The sequence below is a fragment of the Bos indicus genome, chromosome 9, assembly GCF_029378745.1.
Source record: "Bos indicus isolate NIAB-ARS_2022 breed Sahiwal x Tharparkar chromosome 9, NIAB-ARS_B.indTharparkar_mat_pri_1.0, whole genome shotgun sequence".
In the NCBI taxonomy this organism is placed as follows: domain Eukaryota; kingdom Metazoa; phylum Chordata; class Mammalia; order Artiodactyla; family Bovidae; genus Bos; species Bos indicus.
The window spans coordinates 34812433-34833250 of NC_091768.1; the positions used below are offsets into that span (position 1 = coordinate 34812433).

Consider the following 20818-nt stretch of genomic DNA (forward strand, 5'->3'; position numbering starts at 1 on the left):
ACTTCCCTATTTAGGATCCTATAAGGTATTTCTCTTTTTCGTTGTTATTTCTTAAATTTTTATTTTTAAAATTTTTATTGGAGTATAGTTGTTTGACAATGTTGTGTTAGTGTCTATTGTACTGCAAAGTGAATCAGCGATGGGATACATAAACATATATCCCCTCTTTTTTGAAAGGCATTTCTCTGAAAAAGGCTCTTTTTCTTCCTCCATTTCACCCCTCAACCAGCAAGTGATCAGGAGAAGCACACTCTGAGGTCAATGCTGTGATAGGTGTCCCAGACCAATCTATAAACTACAACTTCTCTGGGAGAAATAGGACAAGCCTTGCCTAAGAAGTTGTCCATTAACCATGCAGATAAGACTTCCCTAACGGAACAAAGAGGAAACAGCTGCAGGGACTAGGTGGGAAGCTGGCCTGTGGGGAGGAGGAAGTCCAAGTCAGAGCAAGAGCTAAGGCCTGCAGGAGGAAAGATGTGCCTGGTACCCAGGGCTGCGCAAGCACAGGGACTATGAAGATGAAGACAGGGTAGTAATGTGCCACTCAAGGACATAAGGTAGCTAAAAACACAATGGGAAACAGTAAGATGAACGTGGCAAAACCTGGAACAGGAAGACAAGAAAGTAGCTATTTTTTGAGCTCAAAATACTGCTTTTACATCGGTTGGGCCTGGTTAAGAGAATCTTACCCTATAGAAAAACAGTTAATATTTCATGTAGTTTACTATGAGAAATTATAATGCTAGACTGTGGTAGCAAAGCAAAATGAAGAAAATGGAAATGAAATAAGAAAGGCAAATGGAAGAAAATCACAATTAGGATCCTTTTTATAGAGAGGTTAACATTTATATAATAAAAGCTATATTAAAGGTGGAGGAATCTTGAGCAGGAAGTACGAAAAGGTATCTACTACATTGTTTGAAAGCAGGCATCAAGGACATAAGCTTATAAACTCAGGAGGAGCTGGCCGGTGGGTTAGCCAAACTTGAATGGAGATGGTCAGACCTTGGAGAAATGATGTTGGGAATGGGGACAGACAGACAGACAGAACAAAGAAAAGAAGCAAAGTTGCAGAATGATTTCTATTCTTTTAACCATGACTGAAGATAGCCAAGTACATTGTAAGAATCGGAAAGGGACATTAAAGGTCATGGTCAAAGCTGCATTGTGTGTATGTATGTATATATGTGTCTGCATATATATGTTTATTTATACATACAAATGAATACATACACTCATATCTCTAGCTGCCTGAGAAAAAAAGATGTAAATGAATTACAAAATTATCAGAAGTGGAACGACATCTGCTCTAGCTAGCTCCACCTTAGGGGACAGTCTGGGTAGAGTGTGAGCCTGTACTGTACAAAAGGAATGATGTACCCAAAGCAACGAGCATCCTCTTCTTGGACTCCAACTGAGTCAGCATAAATAATAAATCACACAACTGCACGGCCCTGTTAACTTGCCTGTACTGTCAGTACTGGAAGGAAAACAGACGCTTACCCCATGGTACCTTCTGTAAAACACAAAGCAGTGATGGCAGCTGCTTTTCCATTGCCTGTTCCGTGCTGTGCTAAGTCGCTTCAGTTGTGTGCAACTCTTTGCGACCTTACGGACTGTAGCCTGTCAGGCTCCTCCGTCCATGCTTGCCCTACTCTTATTAACACTCAAAGTGTTGAACTCACCTTCCCTGGTGGCTCAGATGGCAAAGAATCTGCCTGTGATGCAGGAGACCCAGGTTCAATCGCTGGGCCAGGAAGATCCCCTGGAGAAGGGAATAGCAACCCACTCCAGTATCCTTGCCTGGAGAATCCCATGGACAGAGGAACCTGGCGGGCTGTAGTTCATGGGGTTGCAAAGAGTCAGACACAACTAAGCAACTAACACTAACCAACTAAGAAGAGGGGAGGAAAGGGAGTCAGCACTAAGCTTGGGACGGGGAGACGCTGATGAAGGCTGGAAGAATCTAGAAACACTTCCAGAAGGTGAGACACAACATGAGTCCTGTATGATGGGGGCAAATTTGGACAAGTGGAAGAAAGAGAGGTGTGCCTAGACCACCAATTCTACCCCATGTCCATTCTTTCCTTCTTCCTTAATAAAGAGAGCTTCAATTTTACTCCAGGTTAACATGATAAAATTCCCAGGCTCTTTTGCAGTAGAGGCAGTCAAAAAGCAAGTTAACATTCTACTGTATTTCCTGTGCAAATATTTCTGATAAGCTAAATTTAAAGAATTAGACCTTTCAATCTAATGCTCCCAGATTTATATTTAAATGGCTCAAACGAGTCCTACAAAGACCCACAGGCACACAGACAATCTCTCATCTGACTGACTCAAGTAATAATCTTGTTTAATCCATACCTTAACAGTCTAATCCTACATGGTAATAAAAGAGTAAAGTTTCAACACCACAACTAAATTCTATTACCTGAGCACGGTGCCATTATCTGCAAGTTTAATGAAGTTCCCATCTTCCAGATCCAGTGCCAAGCCCTTGCAACTGAAACAGAAAAGTCTGGTTACCAATCAGTTCACATACTTATTAACACTTAATCAAGAAATAGTAACTTATATTTTCAAAAAGTCATAATGCTAAAAAAAGACTCTCCCACCCAGGTGAATAACATGTTAATCAAACAAGTAAGCTCTTGAATTCTAAAATTCAAGAATTCTAAAATTAAATATCCACAGAGCAAGTACATGAGGCAAACTGCTATGTGGGCAAAGGACAGCATATTTAGTGTCTAAACTCTTTGAGCTGAGAAAAAAAAACTTAGAACAAAAAATGAGCACCATTGTATGCCTCTGCTAAAATGTACAAATGTTTTTCATTAAATAAAACACACACAAACACACATTCATATTTTACAAGTTAAGATCTTAGCCAGAATCTTTTCTGTACTCTTTAGACTCTGCCTCAATTTAGGTCAGGCTATAAGAACTAGCCCTCTGGGCTAGGCATATTATTGAAAACCACTAAAAGAAAGTCAAACACTAAGTTTTAGGTTCTTCACTGTAAAAGACTTATGGGATTTGGGAAGAAAAGTGGGTTCAGAGTCATTATTATGAGTAATAAAAACAAGAAGGCATAATGGCCACCAAATACCAACAGAATGAAAAGAAAAGGACAGGGTACTTTACAAGCATTATTTACTTTGGTTCACAGTAACACTTCCATAAGAGTTTCATATAGCAAAATGTTTCTGTTTCTTCCTTTTCAGAAAGGGAGAAATCAAAAAGGACTAACCAAACACTGGAAGAATGCATAATAGATGAACACCGTTGCTGAAGAATTATTTCTGGATGTATTTTTCATGCGTTTCAGGACAACTGTTAATTTTTAACTGAACAATTTAAAGTGGTTTAATAGGACTTTTGTTTGATTTTCTTGGTTAAATGAGGAAGAAAGACAAAGGAAACCTTGGGAAGTTGAGACTCCTAAGCCAGGAAGGGAGTAAGCTGTCAAGAGCCTCTGTTATAGGAATATCTACCCAAATTACACAAAAACAGATGTCCTAATTCAGACACTTATTAAAAACATGGGAATTCCCAGGTGGCACGATGGTAACGACTCTGCCTGCCAACGCAGGAGACACCAGAGATACGGGTTGGATCCCTGGGTCGGGAAGATCTCTTGGAGCAGGAAATAGCAACCTGCTCCAGTATTCTTGCCTGGAAAATTCCAGGACAGAGAAGCTTGACAGGCTATCGTCCACAGGGTTGAAAAGAGTTGGACACAACAGAGCATGCACATGTGCACACACACACGCATTCAAAACATGATGATTTCCACCTCTTTTCACACAGTTCTGTATAGGAAGGGCAATAAAATAATTTTTTAATAAAAGATGTACATTTTAGAGACAGTTCTTAATCTCTGAAACTCTTAATAATGACAGACTTAACCCATGCAAAAATATCCAAATTAGTCACATTCGCTCTTAGCTTAATTTTCATACTTAACTAAGCAAGCCTAAAAATAGAAAGGACTTTAATTCATCAAATATAAAACTTTTAGTACAGAAGGCATTCTGTCCTTTGGCTCAACTTCACATTTCACCTTCTGTCTCCATGGAAGAAGAAGCATTAAAATTTTATCCACAATAATTAAAAACCAGAGGGAATGTACAGACCTTTAAAAAAAAGCTGCTTACCAGAAATCCCAATCCTCTGGGGTCACCGTGAGCAATCCCTTGTCATACCCTTTCTCCTTGACCAGGAACTGAGCAAAGCTATTATAAATGAGCTGTTAACAGAAAGGAAAAGAGATTAAATGTAAATTTCACTATGCCTTCTTAACTTCACAGGCCTGAAGACCTAATGGAATAAGCCACGAGATAGCTGGGAAGGAATCTGTATTATTACCTGTTAATTGTGAAGCTTGGCGGGTAAACATTCCTTCCCAGGAATTTATGCACTCCTGCGAGCCCCAGGTAGCTGCTGTCTTTTTTACACTATCAGTGTATAATTACACAACCAAGGACAATTATTAATCCTACTCCGGAAGCCTAGAGGGTTGGAGATCATTAAGACGACAAAGCTTTGTAAATTGATTTAACAATTCACCAGATGATAAACATACTGACCACTCTACATCCACCCCGTCCATCCTTTCCAGAAGGCCCCATGACAGCTGATAACGCTATTTTATGTACTTGAGCCCCAAACAGTGGAGGCCACCCCACTGGCCCAGACCTTGGCACAATCTAAACCTAAATCAGTGTGCACTTATAGAAAATCCCTGTCAAGGAAACCTAACACACACCAATCACAATCTGCCGTGTCAGCTTTACCTCCCTTACTTCTCCCTGGAGAACAGGACCCTCAGTCCCTATTAGGAAATTTCCAACCTCCTAGCCAATCAGACCCTGTTTTTGCATTGCCTCATCTAACACTATAAAACACGGTCATGCCCAAAATCTCTGGGGAAGAGTGCCCCACTGCTTGTGGGGCCACTGCACTCCCCCAATCCAGGAAACGTTTTCTCTAAATGAAGGAACATCCAATTCATTACTACTTTTAGTTTTGTCGTTTGACACAGGGGAATCTCCCTTGTGGCTCAGCTGGCAAAGAATCTGCCTGCAATGTGGGAGACCTAGGTTTGATCCCTGAGTTGGGAAGTCCCCTGGAGAAGGGATAGGCTACCCACTCCAGTATCCTGGCCTGGAGAATTCCATGGACTGTATAGTCCATGGGGTCACAAAGAATTGGGCACGATTTCTTTCTTCTATAGGGGAATCTCAAAGAGAAATACACATGAGAACCAGGCAGGTAATCTACAGGAGGAATCGCGGCACCTTCATCAGACACAGGGACTCTCTTCTTTTATCCATTGTAAGAAAAGCTGAGGGGAAAGAAAAAAAAAAAAAAACCCTCTGGAAGCAAGCATAAAAGTAAACGCTCTTCTGTCGACAGATTTCATTCTCAACAACAAAACTCCAGGTTTTTTGAGAGTGAACAGTGTCCAAGAGGACACACAGAGTATCCTGACCCTTCTTCTGCAGATGTTAGCCCATGACAGGTTTCAACAGCACTGGAATGGCACAGAAGGGAAGTGGGAATAGATACAGCAGCAAGAGTAGAAGGCCTCCCTGAGGGAGTGATGTCCACACTGACTCCTGCAGGACAGAGCAGTTAGCTGGGTGAATCCAGCGGGGAGAGGGCCATGCAAGTCCAGGGGACACACAGCTCACACAGCTCAAGTTGCGGATTGGGGTTATGAGTGTCAGGAGATGAGTACAGAGAAAGCAAAGGCTCCTGGTCAAATAGAGCTGTTTCCTGTCATAAAGCTAATGAAAATGGCTATACATGTACCCCACACAATGAGACCCTGATCCAGGTCAGTTGTTCAGAGTTACATTAAGTCAACACTATGTACAAACAGTCCTCAACCCTGGAGGTGAGTCAGAACCACAGGTGATAGTTCTTAAAACCACCCAGAAATTCCAAGCCTTCAGGACAGGGTGGCTGATGCTGCTGCTGCTGCTAAGCCACTTCAGTCGTGTCCAACTCTGTGCGACCCCATAGACGGCAGCCCACTAGGCTCCTCCATCCCTGGGATTCTCCAGGCAAGAACACTGGAGTGGGTTGCCATTTCCTCCTCCAATGCATGTAAATGAAAAATGAAAGTGAAGTCGCTCAGTCGTGTCCGACTTATAGCGACTCCATGGACTTCAGCCCACCAGGCTCCTCCATCCATGGGATTTTCCAGGCAAGAGTACTGGAGTGGGGTGCCATTGCCTTCTCCGGGACAGGGTGGGGCTCCTACCAAATTCCTGAAACTGTGAGATGATTGAAAATCACTGACTTCTATGTTATACGAATTTTCACTCATATGAATTATCAATCATAAAATGTACTGAGTCACTTGAAAGTACAAAGTACTATGGACGATAAAAAAAAAAAAAACAAACAAAACACGTCATGATCCTGCCTGCAAGAAACCAGTGCCCCGGGATTATCAGATGTAAATCCCATGTGTAATGTAAATCCTCAGATGCTTAAAGCAGTGCATGGCATACAAGCAAATTCAATTTAGGTATTGCTATTATCCTCAGTCATGTGGTGGTTAATAAAAAAAAAAAGCCCTGACTCACAGCCTTTGTTCATTTCCATGGAACAGATGCCCCCGACCATGGCCCGTTTCAAGCTACCAATGGTTACTGCACACCATTAGACTTGCCTCTGATCAAGGTAAGTATTTTCAGCCTTGGACAACTGGAATTTCTCACCCTTTGGCAATATTGATCAAGACACGGATACGTGATTCTAATAAGGTCAGATTCCTTCCCAAGGCAAAGAGCCCTTTCCAATAGGGCTGCCTATGGGGGTGCCCACAGCTGTATTTGGAGGAGAAGGTTCTATAATAGGAGAGAATGGGGTCAATGTGTATGGAGAAGCAGAGAAGAGCAGTGCTGAGGAACACAGGGAAGGCTGTGTCTTTGAAAGCCCTCTTCAGTCCTAAGCCCTTGGCCCTTGAACCTTTTCCTTACATTAATGTTGACTCACCCCAGAAGCCCTCATGGCATAGGGCCTCCACCACCCACCCCTTCCTCTCCCGGTCTTAGCTGCTAACTTACTTTCCCAACAGTCTCACCTGACTAATGATCATGCAGAATCCCCAGCGGTTGCAAACTGGTGCCCTGCGGGTTGTAGGCAGACCACAAATTATATCTGGTTCCCACTGAAGGATGCCAGATAAAATATGAAACTCCTAGGTCAATTGGATTTTCGGCTAAATAGCAAGTAATTTTTTAATATAAGCATATCCCATGAGATAGTTGGAACACACATACACTAAAAATGTTTTTGTTCTTTGAAACTCAAATTGAACCGGATGTCCTGAGTTTTTCTTCGCTATATCTGGCGACCCCATAATTCCGCTGTTTTGAAAATGAGTTGGCACTGAAAAAAACTGACAGACTTCTCACACAAGCTTCGATTTCTAACTTGCCTTGAGAGAATTAGATCTGGCAAGACTGAGCCTCTACGCCCCATGGCAAATGCTGGCAGATGAGCACAGCTGTGTATGTTCATTCTCCTGGCTGCCAGAGACCCCCACATTCCCCGTCGCACATTCAGGTTAACTGCCTGGCCCCGAACACTCCTGAGTCTGAAACTCCAGGACAACACAGGTGTCATCATTTCCAGGATGCTTTTCCTGAGCCCCTGTTGAGGTGACGCACCCAGTTCCACACTGGCATAACACTCTGCACTTATTAAATGGCTTTCCAGGTGGCGCTAGTGGTAAAGAACCCACCTGCCACTGCAGGAGACACAGAGACTCTGGTTCAATCCCTGGGTAGGGAAGATCCCCTGGAGGGAGGGCGTGGCAACCCACTCCAGTACTCTTGCCTGGAGAATTCCAAGGACAGAGGAGCCTGGTGGGCTATGGTCGATAGGGTCACAAAGAATCGGACATGACTGAGGCGACCTAGCACACAGCACACTGCACTTACGAAATATGCCCATGAGGCACTCAGTGACCCACCATGCAAACACCACTGCCATCTCCAGTATCTTCTCCTGCCATTCCCCACCTTCTGCTTGATACCCAGCAGATCCAGGTGCTATTTCTTATCTCTTGGTCCTTGCCTTGGCCATATTTCCTCTGCCTGAAATGTTCCTCTTTGCCTCCTCACCTGCCAATTGTCACTCCTGTGCTGGGACCCAGTTCAAGCATCACTCACTCCAAGGCCTCCCTTTTGGGCTTTATAGCACACAGAAAGCCTGTGGTAGGCAGCAGAAACCTGCCGGCCAGCCCACCATGCTGGGTGACCCTGGACAAGCTACTTACTTATCCTTTCTGTGACTGTCCTCATCTCTGCTGCTGCTGCTGCTAAGTTGCGTCAGTAGTGTCTGACTCTGTGCGACCCCATAGACGGAAGCCCACCAGGCTCCTCTGTCCCTGGGATTCTCCAGGCAAGAACACTGGAGTGGGTTGCCATTTCCTTCTCCAATGCATGAAAGTGAAAAGTGAAAGTGAAGTCGATCAGTCGTGTCCGACTCTTAGCGACCCCATGGACTGAAGCCCACCAAGCTCCTCCGTCCATGGGATTTCCCAGGCAAGAGTCCTGGAGTGGGTGCCATTGCCTTCTCCAGTCCTCATCTCTAAAGGAGGTTAATAACATCTACCTCATACAGCTGTTGTAAGGATCAAACCAGTTTGTATCAGCAGAATGCTTATTAGAATAGTGACTGTGAGTGCCATATTCAGTTACTGAAATACCTATTATTTATTCAATCGTTTCATAATTATTTACTGAACTCCGCATGTGCAGAGTCAGCTTGGCACACAGAACACACAATAAAGTCACAGATACTGAGGTCAAGGGTCATGGCTCTAGGATCTAGGGGAAGGTTCCAACAAGTAAATAGGAAAAATTCAAGGCAGTGTGTAAGTGCTGTGAGAAATTAAGGTTTTATGGAAAACTGGAGGTAGGATCAGGATAAGAAGGTAAACTTAACGGGGCCCAGGCTATTTAATATGAGACCTGCCAGATGAGGGATCAGTGTGATGAAGAAAGGAGGGCCCCTGGCAGAGGTACAGCCAAGCGTCAGCAAGGGCCAGGCAAGCTGCCGTCAGCACAGGAGGCCAAAGCTCACCCTCCAACATCCTCACCCATTACAAGGCCACCGGAGGACCTGTGTGTTTCCTCTGTACTCCTAATTCTATTACGGTGCTCAGCACACAGAAAGATTACTGAACCAAACAGAAAGAAAATGCACCAGATAACCGTTTTCAACCTTTATATATCGCTTATATTTGAAGCTTGTAGTAAAGAACTCTTGCTTTTGGGAAATCTTGGATTCTGAAATTGTATGCTCACACATGCACAAAATTGACTTTTACCAATACTTCTTTCAAAAGAAGGTGACTAGAGAGGAAGTGCAAGAAAATGTTAATCCGGGGGAAGATTTGAAAGGCAAAAGAAGGAAAATATGAATCAAAGACCTAGACGAAGTAGTGGCCAGAGAATCGAGGAGAAAAGTCTCCTTCACTCTCAGCATGAGGAGGGAAACATCTGTACTGTGGGAAAGCAGGAACACACAACATTAGGAACAATACAATATTTTTTTAAAACCATCTGTACACAGAAAACAGGAGTAATTCATACACTGTTTTGACCTTTGACAGGTACCCGAACTGCTAACTGGGGCAGTGAACCTCATCTTAATGAGGAGCTGCCCTGGCTGATGTCTATTCCAGCTACTTGGCACTCTATCCTAAGTGGTCAGGTTGGACAATGATTCCAGTAGTAACTACAAAAGCCACCACTTGTGTCAGAAACAGCTCTCAGCATTATATATCCATTACCTTTTTAATCCTTGCAACAACCTTTCCAGGTAAATACAATTATTAGCCCAGTTTTACAGATGAGGAAACTGAAATTAGACACAGGTTAAGTAATTTGCCCAAGGTCACAGCGCTAGTAACAGAGGAGCTAATGCCTTAAGCTAGGCAGTCTGGCTGCAAATTCCTGGCTTTGACGACCATAGCCAGTTTTTTTCTGTTTTGGATACTTAAAACTTTGACTTACCAAAAAAAATATTTTTTTTTGTTAATTTCTCAAAATCAGTTTCCATGTGAAACTAAAGGAATGGGGGAGGAAGAACAATTCACTTAAGGGTACAGATATGGAATCATACACACTGCACTTCCTGTTCCTTCCCTAAGTGCAGGAAGGGTCCGGGCTGTTGTTAGGATTAAAACTTGCGTGGAGCATGCAGTAGACGAGCAATACTTAGTTCCTTCTCTTGGTAAAAGGCAAAATTAGGGCTAAGATCTTAATGACTTTCCGGTTAGTCTTCTTCCCTAAGAAAAGAATACACCACACAATTTTTCCCCAGACGGCAGTATTTAAAAACTGACAGGTGGTCGCATGGAAATGCAAAAGAAAAAAAAATGCATCCAAAGACGAAGACAAAAATCGCTAACCAGGTGGCTGTATCAGCGCTCTGCTGGTAGCCAGAATGATTTGCTGAGACGTTCCAAAACCGGGGATCTGCAAAGGACACCGCGTTTCCCCGGCCCCGCCCTTCCTCTGCCCCAGGAACCGCTTCCCCAACCCAATCTTGCACAACTTGTCTTTCCTTCGCCCCTTTTCTTCTCTACCCATCTCTCAAACTAGGCTATGGGCTGGGCCAAAGAAGCCGGTTCCCAGAGCCAAGGCGGAGACGGCGTGGGGGGCGGGGGCCGAGGGGTGGGGTATGCACGCTTCATTTCGCCCCGCCTCGCGGCGGGAGGCCGAGTGGTGCGCAAAAGCGCGGCGGCTGCAGGGCCCAGAGACGCCCGCCGCCGCCGCCTAAACTGGGAGGAAACTCGAGCCGGCGCCACCAAGGAGGCTGCACGCCGGGCGGCCCGGCAGCCCGCGCCACTCACCCGGGCGCTCTCGGGCAAGTTGTAGCAACACAGAGTGTGGTCCAGGTCGAAGCCGACCACGTCGCAGGCGGCCAGGGAGAAGTGCTGAGCCATAGTTGCGCGCGGAGCTCCAGCGACTGCGTGGACGCCGGAAGGTGGCGGAGAGCACGCGGGGAAGACGCTGCGGGGCTCCCCGGCGGGGCGCGGCGGAGTGGGGCGGGGCTCCGGACGCCGCACGGCGGCCCGGCGCTCTTCCCGCGCCCGCGAGCCCCGCCCCCGACCACGCTTCTCTCCGCCCCTCGCAGCCGGCCTTCCAGGTGCCCAGCCTTCGGGTGACACGCCCAGGCCGGCTCCTGCCTGTAGTCTCACCACTCTGATGCCCGCCCCTAAATCCGAAGGCGGGATATGGCCAGGAGCGGAGCCACTGCTGCAGGGATTGGGGGCGTCGCTAAGTCCCTGTTGGTGCATAGCCTTTGCCACAAAATTAACTCGGGCGCCCCAGCGTTATCAAAATACCAGGGAAACCGTGAGACAGCCAAGTTACACCTGACTCTTTACTCTTGGGTGCGAAATCATGTAAGATTTTGCAGAAAATGTTATCAACTAATACCCCTCTGCCCCAGGTAGCCTATAATTTGGAAGATTATTATTTTGTCCTCAAGATCTCTAACCATGGATTGAATCAAAAATTTTACATCCCTTAGAAAATTCCTAAGTATATTTCTAAGTAAAATGGGGGACTTCAACATTTCACCCCCTGGAGCGTATTAGAAAATAAATTTGTTAGAAATCGTGAAGGACCATTTTTGCAAAGTGATGATGATTAAGGAAACCAATATTCGTTGTTATTTGATTATCTTACTTTTATTATAGTGAAGAATTTTTCCTATGAAAGGACTTTAGAAACTTCCTAAAACATGCTGCAGAAAAGAAAACTTTATGCAAAGAAGTTTTAAAATTTATACAACACACAGCGATTTGAATGACAATGTTCTCAATTCTCTCAAGGACTGTGTATAGCGAGTATCATTTTAGATGCACAGAAGAAAAGTTAATTCATAATGTACACTGGATCCTCAGGGCATTTAATTCTGAGAACTCCTGGATATGAAGGGCTAGGACTCTGAGATTTTTTAAGTTGTTTACAAGAGAAAATACAAATCTTGACATTAAAAAGAGAATAGAAATGTATTATTTTTGTACTGCTTCTGTTTTAAATTTAAAAGAAGGCTTTGCCCAAAGGGGAAAAAACCAATAGTCATGACATAATGAAAATATAATAGATTGAGAATTATACTTAACCCTTACAAATACTAATCCTTATGAGGCTAATAGACCAATTAAGGAATTAATTTAGTACAATAAATAGTTCAACCTGGTAGGACACTTATTGTACCCAGTGGACGCATTTGAATAAATTAATAACTTGTTCCATTATGACTTGTGAAAGCCCCAAACAAATCTGTCTGGACTAGGAACAGGAAGGAATCCTCAAGAAAATCAAGCTATATTCACTGGTTAAAGCCCAACAGCCATGTCTTTAATACCTGTGAATCAAAAAAGAAAAAGCTGTATTATTTCATCACCTTGAGCCTGTTTCTTTTTCGTGAATCTGTTGGCCATAGAATTGACCTTAGCATTCTTTTTTGGCCCCTGCATTAGAGTATGTCCCAAGGTCACACTACACATTGAAGGCCACAAGTCTCCTTGGGGGATATTTTGTTTTACTGTGGGACTAGGCACTTCAGGGACTTCTCTTAGTAATGTAAATGTACACATGCACTCATTGCTAGAAGGAAGAATATGAAAGGATTGGTTTTTCATGGCCTAAGTGGTCATGATCCTGGACTGGAGTTGGCCCTAAGACCTGGACATGCTTATCAATGGTCATATCTACTTGCCGAGAAACAACTCTTACATGCCTCATATTCCTCAAGGCCTTGTCTACAACAATGAGGAGGGTTTAGAAAATAACCTGACCCCATCATCCTGAATGAACTGTCACTCATCATGACTTGCCATTCACCTTTCTTGGCCATTATCTTAAACCTCAGTCTAACTTCTGTAAGAACATGTGGGATGGTCTCCCTCTTTTCCTTCACTCTCTGCATAACCTTGAACTTAAATACTGACATTTACTTCATTTCATAGGCTTATTTTCAAAGGCAGATATTTTCTTTCTTTGTATATATTAAACTTTTATCAAATATAGTGGCATGCACACTTCTATTGTCAACCAGAAGTTCAGTGTTCTACTCAGACTCCAATTAATTTCTGTTTCTTTGAATGATATGTTAAATATGTCAGTATTAGGGACTGAATTACATCCGCTCAAAGTTTGTATGTTGAAGCCCTAAGCCCCAGTGTGACTACATTTGGGTATAGAGATTTAAGGAGGTAAGTATGGTTAAATAAGGTGATAAGAGTGGGGACCTAATTCAGTATGGCTTGTGTGATTATAAGAAGAGGAAATAAATACACAAGGGATGCACATAAGAGGAAAGGCCACTTGAGCACACAGGGAGAATGTTCAACCTGCTAGCAAGAGGAGAGATTTCACTGGAAATCAGCCCTACCTGCACCTTGATCTTGGACTTTCAGCTACCAGAACCGTGAGAAAATAATTTCCTGTTATTTAAGCCACTCAGTCTGTGGCTTTCTGTTAAGGCAATCTCAGCAGACTGACGTACAGATGTTGTTCTGTCAAATGAGCAAATAACGTTAACATGTATTGTCTGAAAGATCTTTGGGGAAAGTGTTAGTTGCTCAGTCGTGTCCAACTCTTTGCAGCTGTGGACTGTAGCCCGCCAGGATCCTCTGTCCATGGAATTCTCCAGACAAGAATATTTCCAGTATTCTTGGGAAGGGTTACCATTCTCTTCTCCAGGGGATCTCCATGATTCAGGACTGAACCTGGGTCTCCTGCATTGCAGGCAGATTCTTTAACATGGGAGCCACTGGAAAGTGAAAGTCGCTCAGTCATGTCTGACTCTTTGCCACCCCATGGACTACTGGAGTGGGTAGCCGTTCCCTTCTCCAGGAGACCTTCCCAACCCAGGGATAGAACTCAGGTCTCCCACATAGCGTGCTGATTCTTTACCAGCTGAGCTACCAGGGAAGCCTTAAATGATGTGAAATTTGTTTAAATTATTTGTTAGTTTTAAAAATTTTGATACTTTTATTTGTATGTAACGTCAATACCATGCTGTGGAGTTTTAGGGTTTTTTTATTTAGTGTTCCATGTACAAATATATATACATTTTTTCTTATAATTAGGAAGTTATAAAATAATTTTTAAATGCTCAGAAATAGGTTATGATTTTTATTGATCATTTTCTAGGTTTGAATATTATCATTATAACTGACCTATATTTTAATAATGAAAATACTATAATTTAGGAAATTTAACCTTAGGTATGCCTTTTACTTAATTTGTTACTACCTAGGTAATAACTTTGTGATCAGCTAGCTTAAATTTTAGACGCTAAATAGCACATTAAGTGATATTTTATCGATTTATAATTCTGTATTTTAACATATAAATTGTAAATATTCACCAGGCTTATTAAGGGGGGGAGAGAGGGAAATAGTCTGTTTAATTTTTTGTTAGTTTAAAATGTGCTTTTCTAAATACTCCAAAATAAACATTATAATGTTCAACCTTTTATGTAATCTAAGCCAATCTATACATCTTCTCTGGATCATATAATTTGTTTAAAGGGGAATAATTAAGATTATTTAGTACTTTAAAATGTACAAATGCCTAAAAATTAAACTTTCTAAGTCATTTAGTGAAATAGAGCCAAAAACTTATTTATAATACTGGGCTGTGGCCTTAAGATGGCAGTAGTTCTGCATTAGGAATATTTTTCATTTGATTTCTTTAATCTTCAAATTTAAATACATTATTTTCTACCCTCCATTTCTCCTCTTGCCACAAGAAGAGAGGCCTACCTAGAAATTTTACTGTAAGTTTTTTTTGTGTGTATTTATTTTTGATGGTGTAGGGGAGAATGTGATAGAATGAAGTCCTTTGGTAAGAAACTGCTTATTAAGATGTGTGTGAATTAAAAAACCAAAATGTTTACAATGTGAAATGAGTGCCTCTTGGAGAGAAAACTAAAATACTAACTAGCAAAACTGTGACTCAAACAGATCTCAGACGATGTAGCAGTGGATTGAAATTTAATTAGGACAAATGTTAAGTTTGGGGTTAGGGTCAAGTAATCAACTTTATCAGTCTGTTATGGAGCATCTCGATTGATCAGATGTTAAGTCAGAAATAAAATATGGATAAACTCAAGGTGAACTCAGCTAGCTCTGATTTGAATTTAGTTTCTCTTTAATTGACTGTCACTTCACAATACTTCCCTTTGCCTTGGCTGTCTGAGGTACGAAGGTTCTAAATTGCAGAAGGTCTACCATGTTGTCAAGGAGTCTGGGAAGAGACTTTAGGTCCTTGGTTATTGGCATCCATATACCTGCTTTTCCTCAGCTAGACCGTCCCGGTCAGTCTTTGGTTGCCTCTGGCCATATTGGCCACACTGGCCACACCATCAGCATCCATCCATACTGCGTAAATTCTAAAACACCTCTAGTTACAGTGTCATCAGGAAAATGGTTAGTGTGACCCCAACCATGAAATCATCCCTCACTCAGCCAACCTCTGCTCCTCTCTTGAGCGGTTCAAGGAAAACTTCACAGGAGACTCTTGGCTTTGGAGCCACAGAAAAGCAAGGTACGTGTTATGGTGAGGGAAGGCCGGGTAGCTTCCTCTTTCTACGTAGCTGTGAGCTCACCCACTGTTCCTATTGTAGCGATGGCCCTGTGTTGTCATAGGACATTCGGCAAAGCTTTTGAAAAGAGAACTAGGATTCAATTCTCTCTGCTTTTGGATCCTCAAGCTCATATGGAAGGTTCTCTTCTTTCCCATACAGGGGATTTAACCTTGTAATGGGATAGAACGTAGGGTTCCTTTCTCAGAGACACACACAAGTGACTCACTCTGATGCTCTCCATTCTGTTTCCCTCAGGACTCACATTGTCAGATAAGATACAGAATGTCTTTCAAGTGCAGAGGTGAGTAAAAGTTTTGAGTCTTCAAGGGCATCTAAATATGAACATATCTCAGAAACCCCTTACAAAGAGTGATCCAGTCAATGTGGAGGCGAGACTCAGGCATGAATCCAGAGTGTCTTTGTCTCCAGACCTCTTAAGCAGGATGTTTATTTTCATGACTTAAATGACTGAATGCATCTTACCTGTGTATTTTCATCTTTGACCATTTATCCCTGTCTAATCATGCATTTTTTATGATGTACAAAGTGTTTCATTAAATGGATAACCATACCTCTCATAATTTAATATTGTTTCTTTATTTTGCCGCAGTTTCTTTATCTGTAGAATCAGATATTTGAAATTAAAAATAATACTGGTATCTATTCACTATTTTAACAATGACATTCAAAATTGATTGTTGCTTGTCCATCCTTCTCTACCATTGTTTTTTTCATAAATGCCTCTTAACAAAAATATTCACATCAACCCTTTTTTTCCTCTTTCTTTTTTATTTTTTAAACTATGAAAGCATGATAACACATTTATAGTAGACTTGGAAAGTACAGAATAAAGTTACATATAGTCCCGTTATATATTATAATTATTTTTTAAGTAGACAAATGAAGATTTTTAGTTGAAGTTTCAATATCAAATCTCAAAAATCAATAGAATGAGTATACAGAAAAGCATAAGGATATAGTAGACCTGAAAAGCACCATGAACTAAACTAATTCAATATAATTAAGGTTTATACAATTTTCACACAACAGTAGGATACAAATTCTATTCAAGTTCCCATAGACTATAAACTCAGAGAAACTGGAACATATCCAGGGACATAAAACAAGGTGTAAAAATTTCATGGTCTAAAGGTTTTGAAATCATGCAGCATCTGCTTTCTTATCATCCACACTAACCCTTTTGAAAAGCAATGTGCAAATATCAAGAGTCTTAGAGATGGTTTATATGTATTAACATCTTTAATCCAATTCTAGACATCTGTCCTAAGATTTCTATCCCAGAAAAACCTCAGGTAACAGGGTGATTGGGTAATGGTAGTAACATTTCCATAATCTACCCAACTCCTGTGTTTCAGCTAAACATTCCAATCACCATTCCTCTAAAATGGATTTTTGAAAAACAAAACAAAAGAAGGCAGAGAGAATAAAAATAAAAGGAATGCTAAACATTTGGGAGCAATAGAAATATTAAATTATGAGATGTATTGTTATCGATTTAATGAAACACTTTGTACATCTAAAAATGCAAAGTAAGATGGAGATAAATCATCAAATATGGTAGATTTAAACACAAGCATAATAATTTTTTTATTAGAGTCTGGTTGCTTTACAATGTTGTGTTAGTTTCTGCTGTACAACAAAGTGAATCAGCTATATGTATACATATATCTCCTCCCTCTTGAGCCTCCCTCCCACTCCCCCCCAATGATAATTATATTAAATATAAATTATCTAAAGACTCCAATTAAAAGTTGTTAGTTTTGTTCAAAAAGTAAGATCCAAGTATGCCATCTAAAGAAACCAACTTTACACATGAAGCTATAATACCATTTGAAAAAATTGGAGGTGTACCATAATTATCTGCCATCATGGAAAAACTGTAGTATAGTGATTCATTTTATTAATTTTCTCTAACATATTTCTATTAATTTGACTTATTAAAAGCAAAAATAGAATATATAAATGAAGAAGGACTCTTGCTTAGATTTCTAAATTTCTGAATCATAAAGCAAAATCAGGTTAGTCATCAAAAGACTTGTTAGGAAGCAAAAAGGAAATCATGTATTATCTCCCCTATCTTTGTTTTTGAGTTGCTTTTAACCTCCTTTCTCCATTCTTCACACCTACCTGCCCAGAACTGGTATTGGGATTTGTGGAAACACAAACACATCTTATTGGCCAAGGTCGGTTTCCAGACCGCACCTGTCCACAGTTCCCACTCACAAGTGGCTTATAGTCCTTTAAAAACGTGGCCAGGCATGTCAGGATCAGGGATGAGGAAAACAATGAGCAATTCTCTGGTCTTTCGATGGTTGCTGCTTCTTAACCCTTTCACCATTTTTGTTAGCATAAAGAAAAGCTCTTGTCATTTTGACATTAACTAGTTTTGCCTCATAATAGGAGCACTAGTTAGAAATGGAATTGAGTAATGGGAAATCCACTTGTGTAAGGCACACATTACCCAATACTAAGGACACTAAGTATTTTTCCTTCAGGGTTGTTTCAGTATTGACTGTTTTTCTGTCAGACTTCTCTACCAGCTTGGAGAAGGAAGTGGCAACCCACTCCAATATTCTTGCCTGGAGAATGCCATGGATGGAGAAGCCTGGTGGGCTACAGTCCATGGGGTGGCAAAGAGTCAGACACGACTGAGCGACTTCACTCACTCACCCACTCTCTATCAGCTGTAAGTTATTTCAGACTGGGAACTGTGTCTTGTTCATCTTTATGTGTCTTAGTCTGGAGCACACAGCCTGGCACATAATGCCCATTGAATGAGTGAGTAAATTTCCGTTTCCTAATTTCCATCTTCATTCACTGTGAATTTTTGAATGGGTGCAAGGAAGCTTTTATTTGGAAGGCAAGAGGCACTATATTTCGTTGACATTCTAAATCCCTGTTCTCAGTAATCAATAAATCAGGATTCACATTTCACAGATTTATAATAAAGATTTTAATCTCTTGGAGCCAGTTTCAGGCAGTGTTCTGACAACCATTAATTTTTAGTCCTGTCAAATACTAGTATAAGTGTATCAGGCACAATTTTTTATTTGACCTTCTATAGACTCTTCACTGTGTGCACCAAGAGCTCTGATGCAGGCTGTATAAATTATCACGGGGTAAAAATAGTGTATGCCAACATTTTGAGAACCTAAGAATTAACTTCCCCAGTCACACTTACTTTTTAACAGTACATCATGTAGAAAAATACTCACTTTAGAAACTTTGGTTTATATATTTAATGGTAAAGTTCACAGAACTTTTCTAGTTTCTATAATAGATTCTGCTTATATTGAGCTAATACTCACCATTAAACTCTTCATTAGGACTGTTGACCCTTGGAACGTAGTATTTTTTATACACTATAATTTATTCTTATTCTTCAAGCTATATTTTAAAAGTGTCATTTGGACATGCAAACAGTTCTTAATGAGAATGGTTGAATAAATTCTCTTTTTGGCTTGCAGGGGAAGTGTCAATATATGCATAATTCATTATTATTAATTTCTTCTGGAAATCAGCCAAGTAGGCATTATAAGCAACATGTCCATTTTTTCCTTTTTCCTTTTTTCCACCCACAAATTTGACAGTACTCCAAGGAGGGTGCAAAGTGCTGCTGTCTCTGGGTGCACACGTGACCTCTGTCCTTCCTTTTGCTCTCTGTGATGTGTGGGTGTGAACACACGCACACAAGGCACTTGCATGTGGGTGGGGAGGGCTTGTCAGTGAGTGGAGAAATAGCAAACACTGAGCTTGAGCTGTGAGGACTAAAATACCCGATACAAGCCCTGGAACTATAAAAATTCCATAACCAACATTTGCTTTTAGGAGTCTCTTTTGAATCTTCCTCTATCCAATAACTGGAGTCCAGGCTGGCTACACTCATTTTTCCAGATGGGTCAAGGGGCATTAAAAGCAGAACAAGGCTGTCCGCATGGGAGTGCTCTACTGTTATTGATCTTGTGAATAAACAATAATATTAGCAAACAAGTTAAATACCTCTGTCTAACAAACCCTGGCATGTCATGTTCATACCTGCTGGAAGATACTGAGGGTATCCAGAAGATGTGACACTCTATTCCTGGATCAAAAAACTGTTTCCTCCAGTTTTCATTTTCCAAGGTATATTGTCTTGTAAAACACATCAGTGTTCAGCTTTGTGTAACTGCTGTAAGAGCATATGTTGATCTGGCAGGGCCAGAAAAAAGGAAGGAATCTGGTGACAGGCAGGATTTGCATTATGATCTATGAAGCAAAGTTGATTCTACATCTTCTCTGAAAGAAAGAAGCGTTGGCTTTCTCCACGTACAGTCCCTGGAATATAGGAAGTGGTCAAAAATGTTTGTTCAATGAGCAAGGAAATGTGTAAATAAATACAATAAGCAGGAAAGAAGTTAGGGGGGTAATCACAATTTAAACCAGAGGAGAGGAGACCATAAACTTACTAAAAGATCATACTGAAATAGCTCTGTGAACCTACCTACAAGGATCAAATTACAAATTTGAATGAGGTAAGAGATGAGAAAAAAAGAGTTGTTATTAGTTTCCTAATTCTAAAACTTGGATTTAAATAATCACAAGAAAATAAATAATATTATTAACCATTGAGGGCTTCAGTTCAGTTCAGCCACTCAGTCAAGTCTGACTCTTTGCGACCCCATGGACTGCAGTACTTCAGGCCTCCCTGTCCATCACCAACTCCTGGAGCTTGCTCAAACTCATGTCCATTGAGTCAGTGATGCCATCCAACCATCTCATCCTCTGTTGTCCCCTTCTCTTCCCCACTTCAATCTTTCCCAGCATCAGGGTCTTTTCAAGTGAGCCAGTTCTTCGCATCAGGTGGCCAAAGTTTTGGAGTTTCAGCTTCAGTGTCAGTCCTTCTAATGAATATTTAGGACTAATTTCCTTTAGAATGGACTGGTTGGATCTCCTTGCAGTCCAAGGGACTCTCAAGAGTCTTCTACAACACCACAGTTCAAAAGCATCAATTCTTTGGCACTCAGCTTTATTTATAGTCCAACTCTCACATTCATACGTGACTATTGGAAAAATCATAGCTTCAACTATATGGACCTCTGTTGGCAAAGTAATGTCTCTGCTTTTTAATATGTTGTCTAGTTTGGTCATAGCTTTTCTTCCAAGGAGCGTCTTTTAA

At 41.3% G+C, this 20818-nt stretch overlaps 1 protein-coding gene across 2 annotated transcripts in view; it reads right to left on the reverse strand.

Annotated features, from left to right (window-relative positions):
• NT5DC1 (5'-nucleotidase domain containing 1) overlaps positions 1–11140 on the reverse strand; it is a 111871-nt gene extending 100731 nt beyond the window's left edge. The window contains exons 1-3 of one of the 2 annotated variants that reach the window (XM_019967176.2): positions 10886–11140; positions 4158–4249; positions 2432–2503 (exon numbers count right to left, since the gene is read on the reverse strand). In XM_019967176.2, coding sequence (XP_019822735.1) covers positions 2432–2503; positions 4158–4249; positions 10886–10978 — 257 coding nt within the window. In that variant the 5' untranslated portion in view covers positions 10979–11140. The remainder of the gene's footprint in view (positions 1–2431; positions 2504–4157; positions 4250–10885) is intronic. The other variant, XM_019967175.2, reaches the window with a different exon arrangement.
• Positions 11141–20818: the final 9678 nt, after the last annotated feature.